The sequence below is a fragment of the Platichthys flesus genome, chromosome 5 (assembly GCF_949316205.1).
Source record: "Platichthys flesus chromosome 5, fPlaFle2.1, whole genome shotgun sequence".
Taxonomy (NCBI): Eukaryota; Metazoa; Chordata; class Actinopteri; order Pleuronectiformes; family Pleuronectidae; genus Platichthys; species Platichthys flesus.
Genome location: NC_084949.1, coordinates 2092478 through 2111317, shown reverse-complemented (window position 1 = coordinate 2111317; position 18840 = coordinate 2092478). Strand labels below are relative to the sequence as shown.

At 41.3% G+C, this 18840-nt stretch overlaps 1 protein-coding gene across 2 annotated transcripts; it reads left to right on the top strand.

Moving 5' to 3' along the window:
• Positions 1-10661: 10661 nt before the first annotated feature.
• LOC133954432 (zinc finger protein 239-like) lies at positions 10662-16140 on the top strand. 2 transcript variants are annotated; one of them, XM_062388861.1, is made up of 3 exons: positions 10662-10735; positions 12115-12188; positions 13987-16140. In XM_062388861.1, exons 2-3 carry the CDS (start codon positions 12171-12173, stop codon positions 15091-15093), a joined length of 1125 nt encoding a protein of 374 aa, XP_062244845.1. In that variant the 5' UTR covers positions 10662-10735; positions 12115-12170; the 3' UTR covers positions 15094-16140. The 2 variants fall into 2 exon arrangements, with proteins under 2 accessions (XP_062244845.1, XP_062244846.1); XM_062388862.1 differs by lacking the exon at positions 10662-10735 and adding an exon at positions 11760-11953.
• The last annotated feature ends 2700 nt before the right edge of the window (positions 16141-18840 follow it).

Sequence of the window (18840 nt, the reverse complement as noted above, 5' to 3'; positions counted from 1 at the left end):
ACAGGCAGATTTGTTGTATTTCAATTTCAAACCATGCACTTTTTAAACATCTGATTGAATAAGGCTACAAAATAATGTAGACCGATGTAAATATTAAGGGCAACCATGACTGTAGTATATAGACACTCATATCTGGTATAAATACTGATTCGTTTCCTATTATATAGCATGGATAGGGATTTAGTGACAAAGGGCTAATTTGAAGCTTTGATAGTGGGCCAAGATAATGTGGGGCCGCGTTGCGACGAAGCGGACGCGCGAACACGACAAGCATGCCGCCCCGTGATTGGCCGGCCCGGCCCAAACGGCCAACAAGAGTCCGCGGCCCCTCTGGCATCTGCCCGAATGCCAGACCGTCCAGTCCGTCACTGGTGTCAAATGAGTGTTCTTAGGAAATTTGAATTTGAAATAATTGATCATTGTTTTGCTTTAGGTAAAGGCATCATGCAAATGAATAATCTTTAATAATACAGTATTCTTTCAATTTAGAAAATGACGAAACAAAAAAAGAGAAAGATAGCATCCCAAAGAGACTTATGGGAGGTAGCAGGCGGCTTGGAGGCCGTGGTGAGTGAATTTTCCCTGGTTAACCTGCACGGGGCCACCTACAGTTCAGATGTTTGGTCAGAGTTATGCCTAACACTCTTTGGAAATGAAGATAAATCCCCAAAACACTGGTTGTGGGTGATATGGAACAACAATAGAAGGGGACTCAGAGATAGAGTCCGTGATCATACCAATATGAAAGGCCTAGATTCAACTGCCAAAGATCAAAAGACGGAAAACAAAGAGGTAGCGTCACATGGGTCGCATGGGTTTGAGGCAGTGATTCAAACATCCAGGGCAATATCGGAATTGGACAATCTGGATGAGGCAATAGATCTGCCTGAGCCCAACCACAATAATTCCTCTCCGTCTGCCTCCCCATCCTCCAATCCGACGTCACGATTTGACCATCCTGGGAGAGAAAGGGAAATCCAGTTTGTGGCCGATTTTTTCTGGTCATTCAGATACAGAAATGCACGGACACCTAGAAGACAGGATTGAAGGCAGTAATCATAGTTCAGAAGATTCTTCTGTGGTTAAAACATCCAAGGCAATGACTGACTTCAACAATCTGAAGGAGGAGCCCAAATACAATGCTGCCTCTCCATCGTCTTCTGAAAGACAGAGGAAAATCCGAAGGGTCGGCTCTGTCCCGAGAAGCTTTCGAATCTGTTTGGATAACAAATCCTGGAAAAAAATTAGACCACAGAAAGGGTATCACAAATTGAAACAGTCTTGGACACATGTTTTGTATGATAAATTCCACAAACAAAATCATTGCTGTGTACCTGCTTTTAAATACCAACACATTAGACCGGCAAATAGCAGAAAAATAAATTGTCCATACTTTCATGTAAAAGCGGTGTGCACATTTCCTTCCTGCAAAGCAGTTTATACTTTCACAATGGCTAAAAAACCCTCAATAAAAGAAAATAAAGTGTTTTTGACAGTGTGCCGCCATGGAAATGTGTGTCACCTGAAACAACACACCAGGAAAAGACAGGCGTCAAACGTTAGGAGAGGGAAAATTGCTCAAAAAATCAAAGGTGGGCTCAGTAACACCTACTACAAACTCCTTAGCCAAACCCCTCACGAGGATATAAGGGCTGGGAACATGACTAGATGTCTTAATAGAGGCATCTTAAATGCAATTTCTTGCGAAGTCAGGAAAAGTCTGACCTTACATGATAATGTTGTGATGGAGGTGCTTCTCACTCAGAACATTATGAGAGAATGTGACACAGACTTTGTTAATTTCCCTGGATACATCCAGAACTTTCAAGCCGACCCATTTGCAACTCATGTGTACAGTGAGACAGGGTTAGGGATTTTGGTTGCACATATGAGGAGGAAGGAACCAGTAAAACTGTACCTGGACGCCACAGGGAGTGTGGTATCCAAGATCCCAGACCAGAAGAAGCATGTTTTATACTATGCACTTGTTTTACCTGGACATGGTCGTGGTGCACCCCCCTTGCCTGTGGCAGAGATGCTAACCAACGACCACACTGTACCCTCGATTGCCTACTGGCTCTTGCAGTTTCTCCACACTGTTCGTAAATTCACTGTGCTGACAGTTCGCCAAGTGGAGACAGACTTCAGCTGGGCGCTGATGCAGGCTGTTCTCCTATCCTTTAACAAGGAAAATATTTGCACCTATTTGAGGAGATGCTCCGCCATCAGCCAGGGCAAACGGCAGATGAAGGCCATCCAGCAGTATACTGTGCTCCACCTTTGCTTGGCGCATGTGCTCAAGGCCATTAGTGGAATCATTGCTAAGCACGTGACTGATAGAGGTCACAGAGAATTTTTGACTGTTGTGTTTGCCAGGCTGCAGAACACACAAAGTCTGAATGAGGCCATCCAGGTGTTCAGGGCCCTGTGCATCATTTTGTTTGCAAAAAGGAATTTACCTGTTGTAATAAACAGTGTGGAGGAGCTGAAAGAGATGATACAGTCAGTTAACTTTGATGTATTGTCAGAGGACCAGGTCGATGCAAAGACCTTCATGACCTTTGAAGACCTTGAAGCTGTCGATTCCAGGATGATTGTCGGCACGTCTCCGTTTTCGTCTGTCTTCCGACGCATCTCTGATGATGCTGCCGAAGCAGTGGATTCAGAGCCAAATGAAGAGGAGGACAATCTCTACTACTGCCCTGCCATAGTCCAAACACTCCTGGACAAATACATGTCCATATATCCACTCTGGAGTGGGCTGATGTTGGGGGATCTGTCACGCCATGCTCCACGCCCAAACAATCCAGGGACAAAGGCGAAGGAGACGAGGGACACAAATTGCCACGTGGAGGCATGGTTCGGGATTGTGAAGAACCACATCCTTTTAAAAAAGAAACGAATGCGTCCTGGAGCGTTCCTCAGTAAAATGCACACATCCCTTCATGGCAGGTATGTGGAGCACAGGCTAGGAAATGAACTGCCAGATCAGCTGATTTCCATAAAGGGCAAAATAAACGACATCAGCCTTTCAGAAGAGGCATGGGCCAAAAAAAATCACATGGAAGCAAGTACCAGCTCTAAATCCAGGTCAAAATATTATGATGCCCCTACCTCAATGCCTACACCAAGAAAAACAAAAAAAAGAGGTTGCAGAATAGGTCCAGTTCCAGGAGGTCCAGTTCCAGGACCTGGTGAAAACTCGGACAAGGAACTCTCTGGCAATGCTGAGGAGCCATCAGAAGAGGCCAGTGAAGATGGTGAAGGCAGTCATGAAGCCACATCAAGCGCAAAAGCACAAGAGTCAGAGGTATGTTTTTAAAATATATGGATCTTTTTAAATCATCTTAATTTATATTTATTTTGATATATTTCTCCACACTGTGTGTGTAATTTCCACTCATGAAGTAATTTGCTTCGTTGATTTTATGGGAGTAATTTGTGATTAGTGCTTGCAAAATAGTTTGATTGTATTTAATGAATAAGTGGTTTGTTGACATTGTCCTATTACCTGACCTAGACACAGACTCTTTGGAAAAGGAAGGGGACTGAGGTTGTCATTGCAACTGTTAGGACAAACAATGGTAACTCAATAATTTGCCTGAGGCATAATGACCTCATCTCACTAAGGCCACACAATCTGCTTAATGGTGAGGTAGGTGAACATGCTTTTTTCACACACATTAATATGCAAAAAAAATATTCCTACTGTCCATAAAAGGGAATTTATTTTTCAAATGCATTTCTAGGCAATGGAGTTTTTCATTCAAGCCACTCTTTCAAGGATGGGGGTTTGCGCCGACTGTATGTGTTACATCACTTCGTCATTGGTGTAATTTTGTTCGGAGAAACCTCACAAATCTCAAGGCAAAGTTTAAAGACCGTAAGTACAGAATGACTATGAATATGTGAACTCAGAACAATGATAACATTGTTCTGAAGAATTTCAAAATTTGAAACTAATTTGTTATCAAATAATGTCATAGGTGGACTTTGATCAGTACGATGGTGTGATTGGATTTGTTAATGTAAACAACAACCACTGGAAGTTTGTGGTGAGTAAAATAAGTTGACAAACCAAAGTTAAATGTAATAGGCGGGTCATTCTTTCATCATGTATGTATTGTGAATGATTTTTTATGTGTATCCCTTGGCAGTACCTTCATGCTCCAACAAGCCAAATATTCATCATTGATCCTGCTGACCCTGAGATTGATCTGGAAGAGACCAGGAAAGCAGCAAAACGCTTCCGGTAAAATATTTGTATTTACATCTTCCTCTCTCCGTTGACAGTACCCATAGTATTATTTTCAGATAATTACGGCACCCATTTTATCAGTCACTATGGCCCACATAATGGTCACACTTCTGTTTTTTAACAGCAAATACTTTAGGACAAGGTTTAATCTAAACGGACAAAAGGATTGGTTGACCTTGGCATGGAAACCTGCCACCATTTCCCACACAACACAGAGAGACGGAACTAGCTGTGGAGTCTTTGTCATGGAGGTGAAGTTAACCATCTCAAACCACCACCTTTTGTTTTATCCCCATGAACCTTCATGTGTCAGATTCTTCCATTTCAATAATCATTCGCTATAATGCAAAATTTCAACAAATAATGACCCGTAGTAAGTAAAAGCCAACCATCGACAAGTACTACAGCAATCAGAATGCAAAAACGTATTTCCATTGATTTTTGGTGAATATTTGAAACTTTTAATTGCATCCTGTTTCACTATTATGTAAAATATGAACAAATACTGACCCGTAGTAAGTAAAAGCCCACCATTGGCAAGTACTACAGCAATCAGAATGCGTAAATGTATTTCCATTGATTTTTGGTGAATATTTGAAACTATTAATTGCATCCTCATTCACTATAATGCAAAATTTCAACAAATAATGACCCGTAGTAAGTAAAAGCCAACCATCGGCAAGTACGACAGCAATCAGAATGCGAAAACGTATTTCCTTTGATTTTTGGTGAATATTTGAAACTTTTAATTGCATCCTGTTTCACTATTATGTAAAATATGAACAATTACTGACCCGTAGTAAGTAAAAGCCCACCATTGGCAAGTACTACAGCAATCAGAATGAGAAAAAGTATTTCTATTGATTTTTGGTGAATATTGGAAACTATTAATTGCATCCTCATTCGCTATAATGCAAAATGTCAACAATTAATGACCTGTAGTAAATAAAAGCCCCCCACTGGCAAGTACTACAGCAATCAGAATGAGAATATGTGTTTTTATTGATTATTGGTGATTTCTTTCCTGAAACAATTCCATGGTGACGTCTATGTCACCAGTCCGTGGGGTGTAATTTGTGGACGGTCCCTAAAACAGATTGCAGCCGGACCGTAGATTACAGCGCTGTTCTTGCACAGATATCGATAGCAACAACTAATTTCGGTGTGATTTTTGTCAATACGCTGTCCTATACTGTCCTCAACATACTACACCCGTAATATAGTGCAATTGTGTTGATTAAGCCGATTGCTGGATTAATCCGATTGCAAAACTGAATATCTGGCGAATATCCAACCTGCTGCTAACTTTTACCCGCTCGTAGAGCGGCAGAGAAACAGCTGTGTTTAGCAGCGGAGCTAATTCGCAGAGCGACCACCACCAGTGGCAAGAAAAACGTGCGTAAAAGTCCAGGGGCGTTGCTGTGAGATCCATAGGCAGAATTCAGTCTTGCTTTGGAGAGTTTTGAAGCTAAACTATGGCAAAACGTTTAGAGAAACGAAACTTGACGACCGAACAAGCCAGGGATCTGTGTTATCGGCGTGATAGCGACACGTCGTTTGACTCCGAGGCAGAGGCCATGTTTCAGGAAGGACAAGACATTACTCTTGACAAGTAAGTATTTTATTATAATATATAACTTATAAATTATGTGCGTGCGTTCGTGTTTTTTTAGGATTTACTGTTGATTAGTAAAAGGTGTGGATTTAGATGTGGGAGAGAGAATAGTTGTCTTTGTTTGCCGATTAGAATGTGCATATAGATGATGGAGAGATGAGTGTGCCTTTGTGTGTCGAAATTAATGTGAACAGATATGCATATAGGTGTGGGTGTGGTGCCTCTTCTAATAGCTCCCGACTAATTTTTCTTGTCCCATATAGGTCCATCGAGGTTCATGGGTGCTGACATCCTGATAGGGCACTACAAAGTCCTCCACAAGCCTCCTCCTGCAGTCGTGACTGCTACAATGGCTGGCATGTATCCAAAAATATGAAAGATGTATATTTGAAAAAAAATTTAACCATATGACCAGTTTTGTCTCCTTTATATATAAGTATAATTTTTAGTGTAAAAGTAGCCTTTTTAGCCTATTTGGTTACCATGGCTAGTCAAGGCTTCATGCTAGGGTCCCATTATGTTTTTCAGCTCATAAGTCCCAGCTAGAGTCATCAGCAGGCATCTGTTTACCAAAAATATTCAGGCGGAAATAAAAACCTTCTACCTCACTGTGTGCCAACTGCTGTTACTCAATGCCAGTAGCAGTTAGTTTGACTCTGACTGTTGGGTAGTGATGTGTCGGTCGTGAACGATTTGTTCGTTTTGAACGAATCCTTAGAGGGACTCTCAAAGAGAGATTCGTTCATTTTCTCGTGGCCGCGCATCAGGACTGTTGCATAGGCTGATGCAGGTCACGTGAAAAAGGATCCAAAGACTCGTATCCGGCAGATGAACGAATCACTGATCCGAAGACTCTGTTGGCAGAAGAACGAAACACTGATCCGAAGACACAGTCGGGAGGTGAACGATTCGTTCATCTGCCGGGTACGAGTCTTTGGATCCTTTTCCACGTGACCTCCATAGGCTCAGAAGAGGAAACAGTTACCTCATTCCCTTTCGCGTGTTAAAAAGCAGCCATGACTTACAGCTTTTGTGTGGCAGATCATATTTTTAAGAAAACCTCCTATTATATACAGTAAAACATGACAGTTTGTATGGTTTTAAATTGTCATTTATTGTCACACTGGCATTTAATTATCACGGGAAATCATTACACTGCACTAAACTGTAAGTGTAAATGTAAAGTGAAAATAACAAAACCAGTCATTATGACTTGTGAATAGGGCTGAACGATTTGGGGAAATAATCTAATTGCGATTCCCCCCCCCCCCCCAAATATTGCGATTAAGATTTAATATTCGATTCTTTTATTTTATCCTCTCTTTCCCCCCCAAAAGAACGTAATGAATGATTTAAATATGACCAACACAATATTAGATACTGTACAATATTCTTTCCCACATTTTTATTTAACTGCTCATTACAGAAACAAGAATAACAAATTGGTGTGCATTTAAGTGTTAATAGAGCTGTTAATAGCTGTTAATACCTTATAAACCCACTAGAGCACTCCGCTCCCAGAATTCAAGCCTACTTGTCGTCCCTAAATTCTCTAAAAGTAGAGTAGGAGCCAGAGCTTTTAGCCATCAAGCCCCTCGGCTGTGGAATAATCTACCACTTTCAGTTCGGGAGGCAGTCACCATCTGTTCGTTTAAAAGTAGGCTCAAAACCTTCCTTTTTGATAAAGCTTATAGTTAGAGCTAATTAGTGCGCCAGAACGTTACTTGTTCTATTTTATGACACATGACACACGGAGCTTCTCTTTCCAGCTTCTCCTTCCTCTTCTCCATCCCTATCCCCCTTCCCCGGAATCCCTTTGCTTTATCACCCGCAGATCCAGGGCCTCTGTGGCGGCACCATGGATTACGGTTTGTGGATCGCGCACCGGGGGTCGCGGTGTTGGATCCAGTGTGGCGGATTCTGAGTCATGTGGGCTGATCGTGGTGCTGGTGGCGGACCCTGTGTCGCGTTGGCATTGGGCACGGGCGGTGGACCAGGACCGCAGTGGTGGCTTGTGATGGGTCCTCCTGGTGGGCGGCGGTGGACGGTGACTGAGGACTGAAGTGGCGTCTGGTCTGGATGGTGGATCGTGGTCTAGATGGTTGCTGAGCATGGACTGTGCTTCATCAATGCTGCTAGAGACTTTGATTATTGATGATGTTCTCCTGCACGTGGCATCTATTGCACTTCTGTCCGTCCTGGGAGAGGGATCCCTCACATGTGGCTCTCTCTGAGGTTTCTACATATTTTTACCCTGTTAAAAGGGTTTTTTGTAGTTTTTCCTTACTCTTGCTGAGGGTTAAGGACAGAGGATGTCACACCCTGTTAAAGCCCTATGAGATGAATTGTAATTTGTGAATATGGGCTATACAAATAAAATTTGATTGATTGATTAAGTAATTTAAATCAAAGTTATTGTAAGTATAAACACAAGGCATGCACTTTTTAAAACCTGTGTGCAAATTTACCATCTTGAGAATTTTTTTTTTTTAAATATAGGTGTCTTACTACTCTCAAGTCTAACATTTCAAGTGTTGGGAAGGATACTTTCAAAACGTATTCTGTTACAGAATGCAGAATACCTGCCCAAAAATGTAATCTGTAACTTATTCCATTCCATTAACTAATCTGAGTAACGTATTCTGAATACTGGGACTACTTCCACATTGAATTGCATTTTATAAGTGTAGGAATGCGGCGTTGTTATAGTCAGTGGATCAGCAGCAGTTTAAGCTCTGTGTCCGCGGATGCGGCGGGCCAGCTGGATGTGCTGGCAGCGTGGGGATCAGCAGCTCCGTAGATTCCCGTTCATGTCCGGGTGGACGTGCAGCGGTATGGAGGCTCCGGTCCCCAGCAGGAACCCCCCCATGCTGAACACCTCCGTCTCGCAGATGTGCATGTAGGTGACCGGGGGGCTCTGGCGAGATGAGCTCGCTCTGTGTGGCCGACACGTCGCCCGAAGACTCTGTGGGCAAATGACCGAATCATTGATCCTAAAACACAGACGGGAGTTGAACGACTCGTTCATCTGCCGGGTACGAGTCTTTGGATCGTTTGCGCACCCCCCCCCCCCGTTGAAACGAACGAATGACTCAAAAAGAGATTCGTTCATTTTACTGAACGAGATTCAAAGAACCGATACGGCTGTGGCTGAGGGGTAGAGTGGTTGTCCTCCAACCTGAAGGTCGGCGGTTTGAGCCCCAGTCTGAACCATCTGCATGCCGAAGTGTCCTTGGGCAAGATGCTGAACCCTGAATGGCCCCCTTAGTATAACAAAGTGCTGCAAGTAGATGCACTGTATGAATCTGTGTGTGAATGTGAAACTGTAGTGTAAAGTGCTTTGATTTGTCATCAAGACTAGAAAAACGCTATATAAATACAAATCCATTTACCATTTAAAAAGATCTGAACTTCCCATCACTACTGTTGGGGGGGAAAGTTCAGAATGTTACCTTTTCAAAAGAGACCAAGATCATGCATGTACTCAAAATGGTTCAAGAACAGCATTCAATTTAATTTTGGTGTCCTCAAACCAGCGTTTTAGGCGAATTTCACCCGCTTCTTAAGAGGTTCAGTGTGGCGCTCATCATCCTGCCGCGCACTTCATCCTGTGGCACATCATCCTGCGGCGCACATCATCCTGCGGCGCACATCATCCTGTGGCGCATATCATCATCACCGCACATCATCGTGTGGCGCACATCATCCTGCGGCGCACATCATCACCGCACATCATTGTGCGGCGCATATCATTATCACCTCACATCATCTGCAGCGCACATCATCAGGCGCCGCAAATCATCCTGCAGCGCACATCATCCTGCAGCGCACATCATCCTGCTGCACCATGCGGTGCACATCGTCCTGTGGCGCACTTTGTCCTGTGGCGCACTTCGTCCTGTGGCGCACATCATTGTGCGCCGCACTTCATCCTGTGGCGCACATCATCCTGCGGGGCTCATCGTGCGGTGCATATCATCATCACCGCACATCATCGTGTGGCGTACATCATCCTGAGGCGCACATCATCCTGCGGCGCACATCATCCTGCAGCGCACATCATCCTGCGGCGCATATCATCATCACCCACATCATCGTGCAACGCACATAATCCTGCGGCGCACATTATCCTGTGGCGCACATCATCCTGCGGTGCACATCATCCTGCGGTGCATATCATCATCATCCACATCATCGTGCAGTGCACATCATCCTGCCGCGCACATCATCGTGCGGCGCACCTAATCCGGTCCCTTCTCGCGGATCACCTCAGCTACGGTGCCCGCTGGGCGAACCCTCCTTTCGCGCGGCGGGGCCCCCTCCGGCGGCTTCTAATAAAATTAGTTTTTGCAAAACCTGTTGTCATTTTCATGTTGAGGCGGCGGGGGTGTTGTCGGCAGCTGTTGAATGTAACTAATAAAGTAACTTGTAATCTAATTTAGTTACTTTTAAAATCAAGTAATCTGTCAAGTAACAGAGTTACTTTTAAAATCAAGTAATCTGTCAAGTAACAAAGTTACTTTTAAAATCAAGTCATCTGTAAAGTAATTAAGTTCCTTTTCAAAGTAACTGGCAACACTGCTTATCTAGAAAACTCTTATTGACACACTGCCAGATGATTTAAGATTTTCAACTACTTGTCTATGATTGTTTTCTAAATTTATTTAAATAAAATATTGTTACATCTGGCGCATTGCTCCCTGCATTGTTATGTGTGTGTATTTTTACATTATTATTGTTTGTTAATAATAGTTTGGGGGGGGAATGCTTCACGAAGTGAAGTCACTACGTCGTCACTTTCCAAGATGGTGGTATTTGCGTGGCAGTGTTATTGTTAGCCAACGGAGTGTTGGAGATAAAAGGTATTTCCTCTGTTGTGTTTCCATTGTGTCTTTGTGTAGGTGCGGTTCTCAGAGTGTGAAGCTGTAAACAGTCTGAGTGTGTGAATGTAGCAGCTCTGTTCCTCCTCTCTGTAACGTGTGTTAGCTTGTTAGCTTGTTCGTTTGGATGTGTGATGCTCTGCACAGCTGTTTAGATCAGCTCTGTCAGATGAGCCAGGTTGGATGGTTTCACTTCACTGTCACTTCACTCCACATTTAGCCTGAAGAAAACGTTTAAAAACATATTTACAACACGTGAACATCGCGATGGTGACTGGTGGATTCAGTCGTGGGCTCTGTAGTAAACACAGGTCATTACTGAAATAGAGCAGAAATGTTCTGTTATTGGACCAGTCGGGCGGGATGGACAACACATACATGTCCAGCTACTGTGCGAGTTTAGAGGCAACAACAGTTGTGTGTGCGACTGAGCTGAGGTTTGGTTATGTGGCGTTGAACAGCATCAGATCATCAGATCTGTCTGCGGATGCTTTGCTAAGACCCACGTTAACTTTTCACAATAACATCAGTGCACACTACAGCTCAGAACCCCGAGTGGCACACACCACTCCTTTGTGTCACTTCTCTTTACTCAGTATGTATTTCAGAAGATCTCTTGATAAACATTAGTTTCACAAGTATCATTTCAGTCATGTTCTTGACTCAGTGCGAGGAAAATCCTTGCCACTATATTTCCTGGGTAAGAGAGGAATCTTCAACATCTTCCTCAAAGATCTTGAGTTTTTTCATGATGACATAATGACTTAAGAGTTTGTGGAGACAGAGGGGAAACCCTGTGGACACTTTGTCTTTCCTGTTACCTGTTAACCCTTTGCACCAGAGCCTTGATATCTTTGTTAACTTTGCTTTATCAGTTTTCTTTGTGGCCGACTCCTTGCACAACTTCACAAGAACTGATACTTCGGTACCAAGGTATCCATAATTATGGAAATTTCATGGTATTGGTATCGACTACCGGATTTCTGGTATCATGAGAACCCTTAAAGAAACCTACAATGGTAGCAGACTCAGTTTGGTAGACATCTGCATCGACAGATGGAACTTTATTTTTGAGTTTTTTTTAGAATGAAGTAACAGAATAATCCTCCCCATACATTCCACTGCACCACAAACTGTAGCCTCCAAAATAATCACACAGTTGAATCAAAGCCTTTTGAAAAAAATATGACCATGAGCAAGGTAAGATTTATTGCAGGGCTGTTGTATTAGACTGCATTTTATCTCTGTGATCCCTATGAACTTGTATAATGTGAGGGAGAGCAGTGTTGTTCCAACTGTGGTGTTATTGCTGCTTAAGTGTCAGCCCCTGCTCTGAGCCGTCTCTCCCTGTTCGATTTCAGAGCTACAACCTGCTGAGAGGAGAAGCATTTGGAGGACGTTAACGTGACCAATAAAGATGACTTCTCCAGAGGAGGTGAGGGTTCAGAAAAATGAATCTATTCTTCTCTGGAATTAACGTGTGTTTTTGGCAATCTGTTCACAAATGGATAGCTCTATGTACATCATTTCACTCCTGGTACTTGAATTTAAGGTTGTATTGTACTCTGTTGTTCTCTATCAAAATGATTGACAAGGTCTTTAAAGTTGTAATTTATGTTTATGTTTTTTTTGGGGGATAATTTATTTTATGATATTGATTATTGAACATAAGCAGAACAGAATTATAGAGCGTGGGGGAGCGTGGCCTAGGGGATAGAGCGGGTGCTCTGCAACAAGAAGGTTGCCGGTTCAAATCCCACTCTTTCCCATCTGCATGCCTAAGTGTCCTTGGGAAGATACTGAACCCCTAAAATGGTCCCTAAAAATGTAAGTCGCTTTGGACAAAAGCGTCAGCTAAATGACATGTAATGTAATGAAATAGAGTCATGCATTTATGCATGTGTTTACTTCGGAACTGAAAACTGTGGGGGTTTCCCACACTTCCTGAGACTGACTGTAGGATTGCAATTTGCAATAAATGTGCAAAGGTTCAGAGAGGCGGCAAAAAATGTACAAATTTTAACACTGCCAATCTCATAAGTCACCTTCATCGCCATTTGTTTTACAGTGTAAAAGCAAAGGAGTCCTGGTCTACATATAAAGGACCACCCACTGAGCTCTTCAGTGCTAAAACGTTGATTTGTTTCTGGCCGCAATATAAACACAGACATAAATACACAAGCATCATCATCAAACACATCTGTCAACCTGAACTGAGTGAAAATAACATTCATCGGTCTTCTCAAACACAAATGACGTGAATGATTATTAGCATATGAGATCCAAGTGGTCATAGAAGGCATTTTCAGGAAGGATGTTAATACCAGCTCTCTACAGGGCCTGATGTTTTTACCATTCAATCTTCATTTGACAGGTCTTCAAGACTAGAAATGTGATCTGCAAATACAACTAATTTACCACTTATTTTTTGTACGATTTCAAGTTGACTTTGTTATATTTTGTTATATAAGATGTTCACAAGTAATTGCTTCTCTGTTGATTGCATTTAAAGGCAACAACATTTTTGATAATTTTTCTGTCTGGCTTCAGACTTCTACATTGTACAGAGACAGCTTTATTTCAGGTAACAAATTACATTGAAAGTGACCTTTGATCCCTCCATCCTGTTACAGATTGGTTTGCACACAAGTCTAAACTGAATGAATGTCAACTCAGTGTCAAGAGCACTGATCACTGTCATACCCTTACAGTTGTAGTCAGATTTTTGAATTGAAAACAGTAACGGTCTATATTACTTTTCAAGGCACTTTCTAAATAATATTTGTGTATATTGATCTGACTGATATTAACTGATGAAAAAGCAGCTATGCGCAGTACAAAAGAAAATTGTGGATGCGAGATGCATTGCTGCGTGAATCGTTGACTACTGAATCGTAATCGAATCGTGAGACTAGTGAAGATGCACACCTCAACTACTGCAGTCGTGCACACCACTGTCAGAAGAGGGAGCGAGATAAAAGAAAAAATGAGGACAACATTTTTTTAAGAAAACAGAGTAGCATGCGCTGCAAAATGTGTCGAAAGACCGGTAATCTGCTAATCTTTGTTACCATTTGAAGCAGAAATTTAGAAATATTTATTTGATTTTATAATTGTGATATATATCGTTATCGATTGATAAAAATAGTTGTGATATGTTTTTTTTCCATATCCCCAAGCCCTACCCATATTCTAACTTTTATTTCTCTGACTCTGTTCTTTTTATTTTTCAGTTGAAACCCGCAGAGGCAGACGAGAGCAGAACTCATCAGTGTCAGAACTGTGGGAAAGGTTTTAGTCGGATTTGTAGTCTTAGAAGACATGAACTCACCCACACTGAGGAAGAACTGTATCACTGTGAACAATGTGGCAGCAGCTTCAGCCAACTAAATGCATACAACCTCCACTTGTATACCCACCCTGAAGAGACGCTGTACTGCTGTGACCAGTGTGGGATGGATTTCAGTGACCAGAGCTCTTACAGGAAACACCTGCGTGACCACACTGGACCATACCAGTGTGACCAGTGTGAAAAGAGTTTCAGTTACTTCAGCATTTACAAGATACACATGCGAGTCCACACGAAAGAAAAGCCGTACTGCTGTGACCAGTGTCCAAAGAGTTTTAGCTTTTTAAGCTCATACAAGCGACACCTGCTCAGCCACAGTGGAGAGAAGCCGTACCAGTGTGACTTCTGTGGAAAGAGTTTCACCCAGTCTGGACACTTTAGTCTGCATCTACGAAACCACACAGGAGAAAAACCGTTTGAGTGTCAGCAGTGTGACAAGAGTTTCAGTGACTTGAGTAGTTATAAGATACACCTTCGTGTCCACTCCGGAGAGAAACCTTATTGCTGTGACCAGTGTGGGAGGAGTTTCTCTCAGTTAGGAAATTACAAGTCACACATGCGTATCCACACTGGAGAAAAACCTTTCCAGTGTGAACTATGTGAGAAAAGTTTCTCTATCTCAAAAACATATAAACAACATGTGCGCACTCATACAGGAGAAAAACCATACAAGTGTAAAGATTGTGGGAAAGGTTTTGGTCGCTTAAGCAACTATATGCGCCACCTTCGTATCCATACAGGAGAGCAACCATTCAGCTGTGAGCAGTGTGGGAAATGTTTCAACAGTTCGTATAGTTACAGCCGTCACCTGCGAGTCCACACCGGAGAGAAACCTTACTGGTGTTCGCGGTGTAAGAGGCTGTTCACACGCTCACAGTCTTTAAAGAAACACCGCTGTGTTGAGGTAGATGAAGAAAGTTTGTCTGTGTGCACCAAAGAAGAACAAATAAGTTGCTCATTAACAGAACCTACAAGTGACAACCAGTTATAATTAACAAAAAAGAACTACAGTCCTTGTAGTCATGGTAATGGAGAGACATGACTTGTTTAAATCGTACCTCTCTTACTTCATTCAGCTGAAATGTTTCAAATCCGAGCTACGTCCAGTTACTACTAGTGTTCCCCAGGGTTCTACCCAAGGTCCCCTTATGTTTATGATCTACTCACTTCCTCATGGCCATATCATCTGTAACTTTTACTGATATAACATATATTATTATTATGATTTTTAACTTACTTACACTAAGAAAATAACCAGACTTAATAATACTAACCATGTTTATTTTCTGCTGTCTGACTTAAAGAGGCAACAGAAATGAAGACAATGTACAAAGTGTGATGTTTTTAAAGGGTACCCTAACACTCAATTCACTTTTGGAGTTGCTGTACATATTGTACAGTCATTATATTGCACTTATTGCACCTCTATTGATGTGGATCTCTTATTATAGGGTTTGTTGCAATCGAACATTTTTTTTTTTTCAAGAGGAAAATACAGCAATGCTGTCTACAGCATACTGTATTGATTATCATTGGATGAGGCTTATCAGAATATGTATAAATCTTCTTGATATCTTGTTCTGGTTTCCATATATTAACCAATGAAACTTGAAAGTGCTTGGCTCAGTACATAAATATACAAAAGTTATCCGTTGAGCCACTAGTCATAGACCACAGAAATACCTGAAACCTACTCTTCACATTAAATTTAAATCTACAACTAAGGGTCGCTACACATGTCTAAACTGGCATCTCTTAACATAGTGTGACTGTAAATCATATATTGTTAAATATATAACAAAGTTGAACAAGTGTAGAACTCAATAAAGTCAATATCAGTTTTAAACATCAATAAATTAATTGTCCAATAGGGGGCTGTTTCCTATTAGCTCTGCTTAAACCTAAAGATAAGTGCATATATTTGTAAAATGGATCTCTTGCCACTGCATGGAGTTTCCAGTAAGTAAATCCCGGATATTCACTTTCTTCTCAACCTTGGCCTAACATTGATAAAGTAATAAATGGATTTACATGTACATTTGATGAATGTTGTGTCAGTGGAGTGTTGCAAATAATCAGAATTCATCTGAAGTAACTGCTTGTTTTTGTCAAATGAAAATTGCTCTTTATAGCTTTAATTCTGGCTGATTGAGCTGCTTCCTTCTGCAGAGATTGCTTCTGACAACTATATTCAAGATTTCGCTGGCTTATTTGTTTTCAGTGTTCCAAACTGTATAATGTACCAATGTAGAAGAGAATGGATAGCTATGACAGGATGTCTTCAACAAATTAAAGCTATTATGTTTAGAATTTGGAAATGTGTTACTTTGTGTTCATGTAGTGAAAGATTGGTACTGGCAGAGAATTGTCATGCCGTGGACAATAATTTGACTGAAACAATGCAGTTATCGGTGTAAAATGTTGTGCTTATGAGACGCCTTTAACCTGGTCATATGCCCCACACGCTCTTCATAAGTCAAGCTGAAAAATAATTAGTTTCTTATAACAGCTCCTGATGGCAATGTCTCAGATTATCCTGAGGTGATTATTTAATTCACTACATGAGACGTTTGTTATTCCTGTACATAGCATCCTGTTTGAAAGTAGCTGTTTCAGACATCTTTGAAACAATGTTGGTCAGGGCATATCTTGATTGTAGTAATTGGTCAGTTACAAAAATCTCATACAAAAAATTCCCTATTAATGGTTATTACATTGTATATAGTATTACAGTGTCAATCAGAAAGGTATATTATTAGAGGTAGATTTTCGTCCCTTAGATGTCTAGGGTATGAGGGACAAACAATTAGAAAATAAACCGGGCCAAAAACAAGAATACCATAGGATGCGTTTTAAATGAAACAAGTATTTATTAAACAACTGAAGGTTAAACACAAAACGCCCCACCCAAAACGGAAGGGGAAAAATAAAACACAAGAGAGAACTAAACAAGGAACAATGTCCTTGAACTTAACAACTCCAACACTGCACACCGCGTTCACGCTACTTCCACACAGTTTGTCCACACAGTGCGTCCACACGCTCAAACTGCTGCTTGGCCCATCGGCGACAGATGACGCTCTGCTCAGGGTTATCTTGGCCTAGGAGATGAGAGCGAGAGAGACAAAACACGGCACGTAACAGGTAGTAACAGATTATCACTGATCAAACAATGACAGTGAGACATGTCCTAATGGAGTTATGCTGCTGGTGGTGGAGAGGAGCCACCTAGTGGACAGTAGACACACTTTAGTCCTACAAATCAATGTGGACATGGAAGGAGGCATTGTTGTGCAATGTGACTGAAGGATTAGGACAGAAATGTAATAATAGTTAAACACTTATACTGTGGAAGATGTAAAAAGTAATCAATAAATTAAAATGCTGTTAATAAAGGTTACAATAAATTATTGAATTAATCAAGTTTGAAGTTTGAATCTTTGAATGACTGCATGCATAAACAATGTGTGGGGAAATATGTTCAACCACATTCTGTCTATTTAGAAATGTGTTGTTCTGTTTTAAGAGATGTCAGGAAGTGAGACAAGAGATCATGTCAGCTGCTCGCTACCAGCTCCTGACATGAGCTCAGTCAGTGTGGAAAGTCTCTGCTGCAATGTTTCTGAAACATTTAATATACAGCACAGCCTCTGTGGATTTTATATTTGTAAAGAAACAAAAATAGCTTGTTGTAGAATATACAAGGTCAACACTATTAACAGTAAAACATCAATCAAGTTTATCATGTCATTTAGAAATGTATCACAATGTTTCTACTGACATGGCAGGGGAATCTTGCAGAGTGAGGGATTTAAGTTTTTTTCTGGAGAAGTATGTCTTAAAGTATTTATTCTCAATAACAGAGGCATCAGGGAGACCAGTTGGATGAGCTGCACAGAAAGTTAACAGTTGTTTTGCCATCACCAAGTCTGAGCTACCCTCACAAAGATTGCTATAATCTCGCCACGTCCCAGTGGCCACATACCATCAGTCTACATGTGGAGCTACTCTACTGTGAATATAAACTACACATCTAAACATTGGCTCATCACAACAAACCATTGTTGTCTTCTCTGTCTGTCAGAGTCCATTTTAACAGAGATACTATTTACCTGGTTTACTGACTCAACCTTGGGTCTTACATTTATGCAATAGAGCACATTATAACTAGCCTGGATGCCAGACGAATTTAGCCCCGCCCACAACATTTTTGGTCGGGCAGTTAGAATTGTGAGTCTGACAACGTCAGGCTACATTATAACACAAATATGTGGTGTTTTTAGAATATACTGCCATGGTTAGAAAAGCCCCAAAAGAAGACAATGCATATTAATAAAAAATGAATAAGAGATAAATGAACTAAATTTGTTAAATTATTCCTATAACAATATATATTTAATCATTTCCATTTCTAACTTGTCATCTATTTCTGGTTAATCCCCCTTTCAGGTCACTTTCCTGAAATGTTGACTCCTGATGGTAAGACTGAAATCTGAAATCTGTCCATCATTGTGACTGCTTTAATCACTCACTTCCTAATTTTCCTCTTAATCACATGCATTTTCAAGACTTTGAAATTTGTATTATCAATTAATATTTGTTTCCACATTGTCAGCTAACTGTCAGCATTTGATCTCCTTCCATACTTATCAGCCATTCTGACCATGGGGTGACGAAGTGAGTGTGACGCAGCTGCTTTGACGTCACCAGTTACGGCGTCAGTTCACGGTGAGGTGAA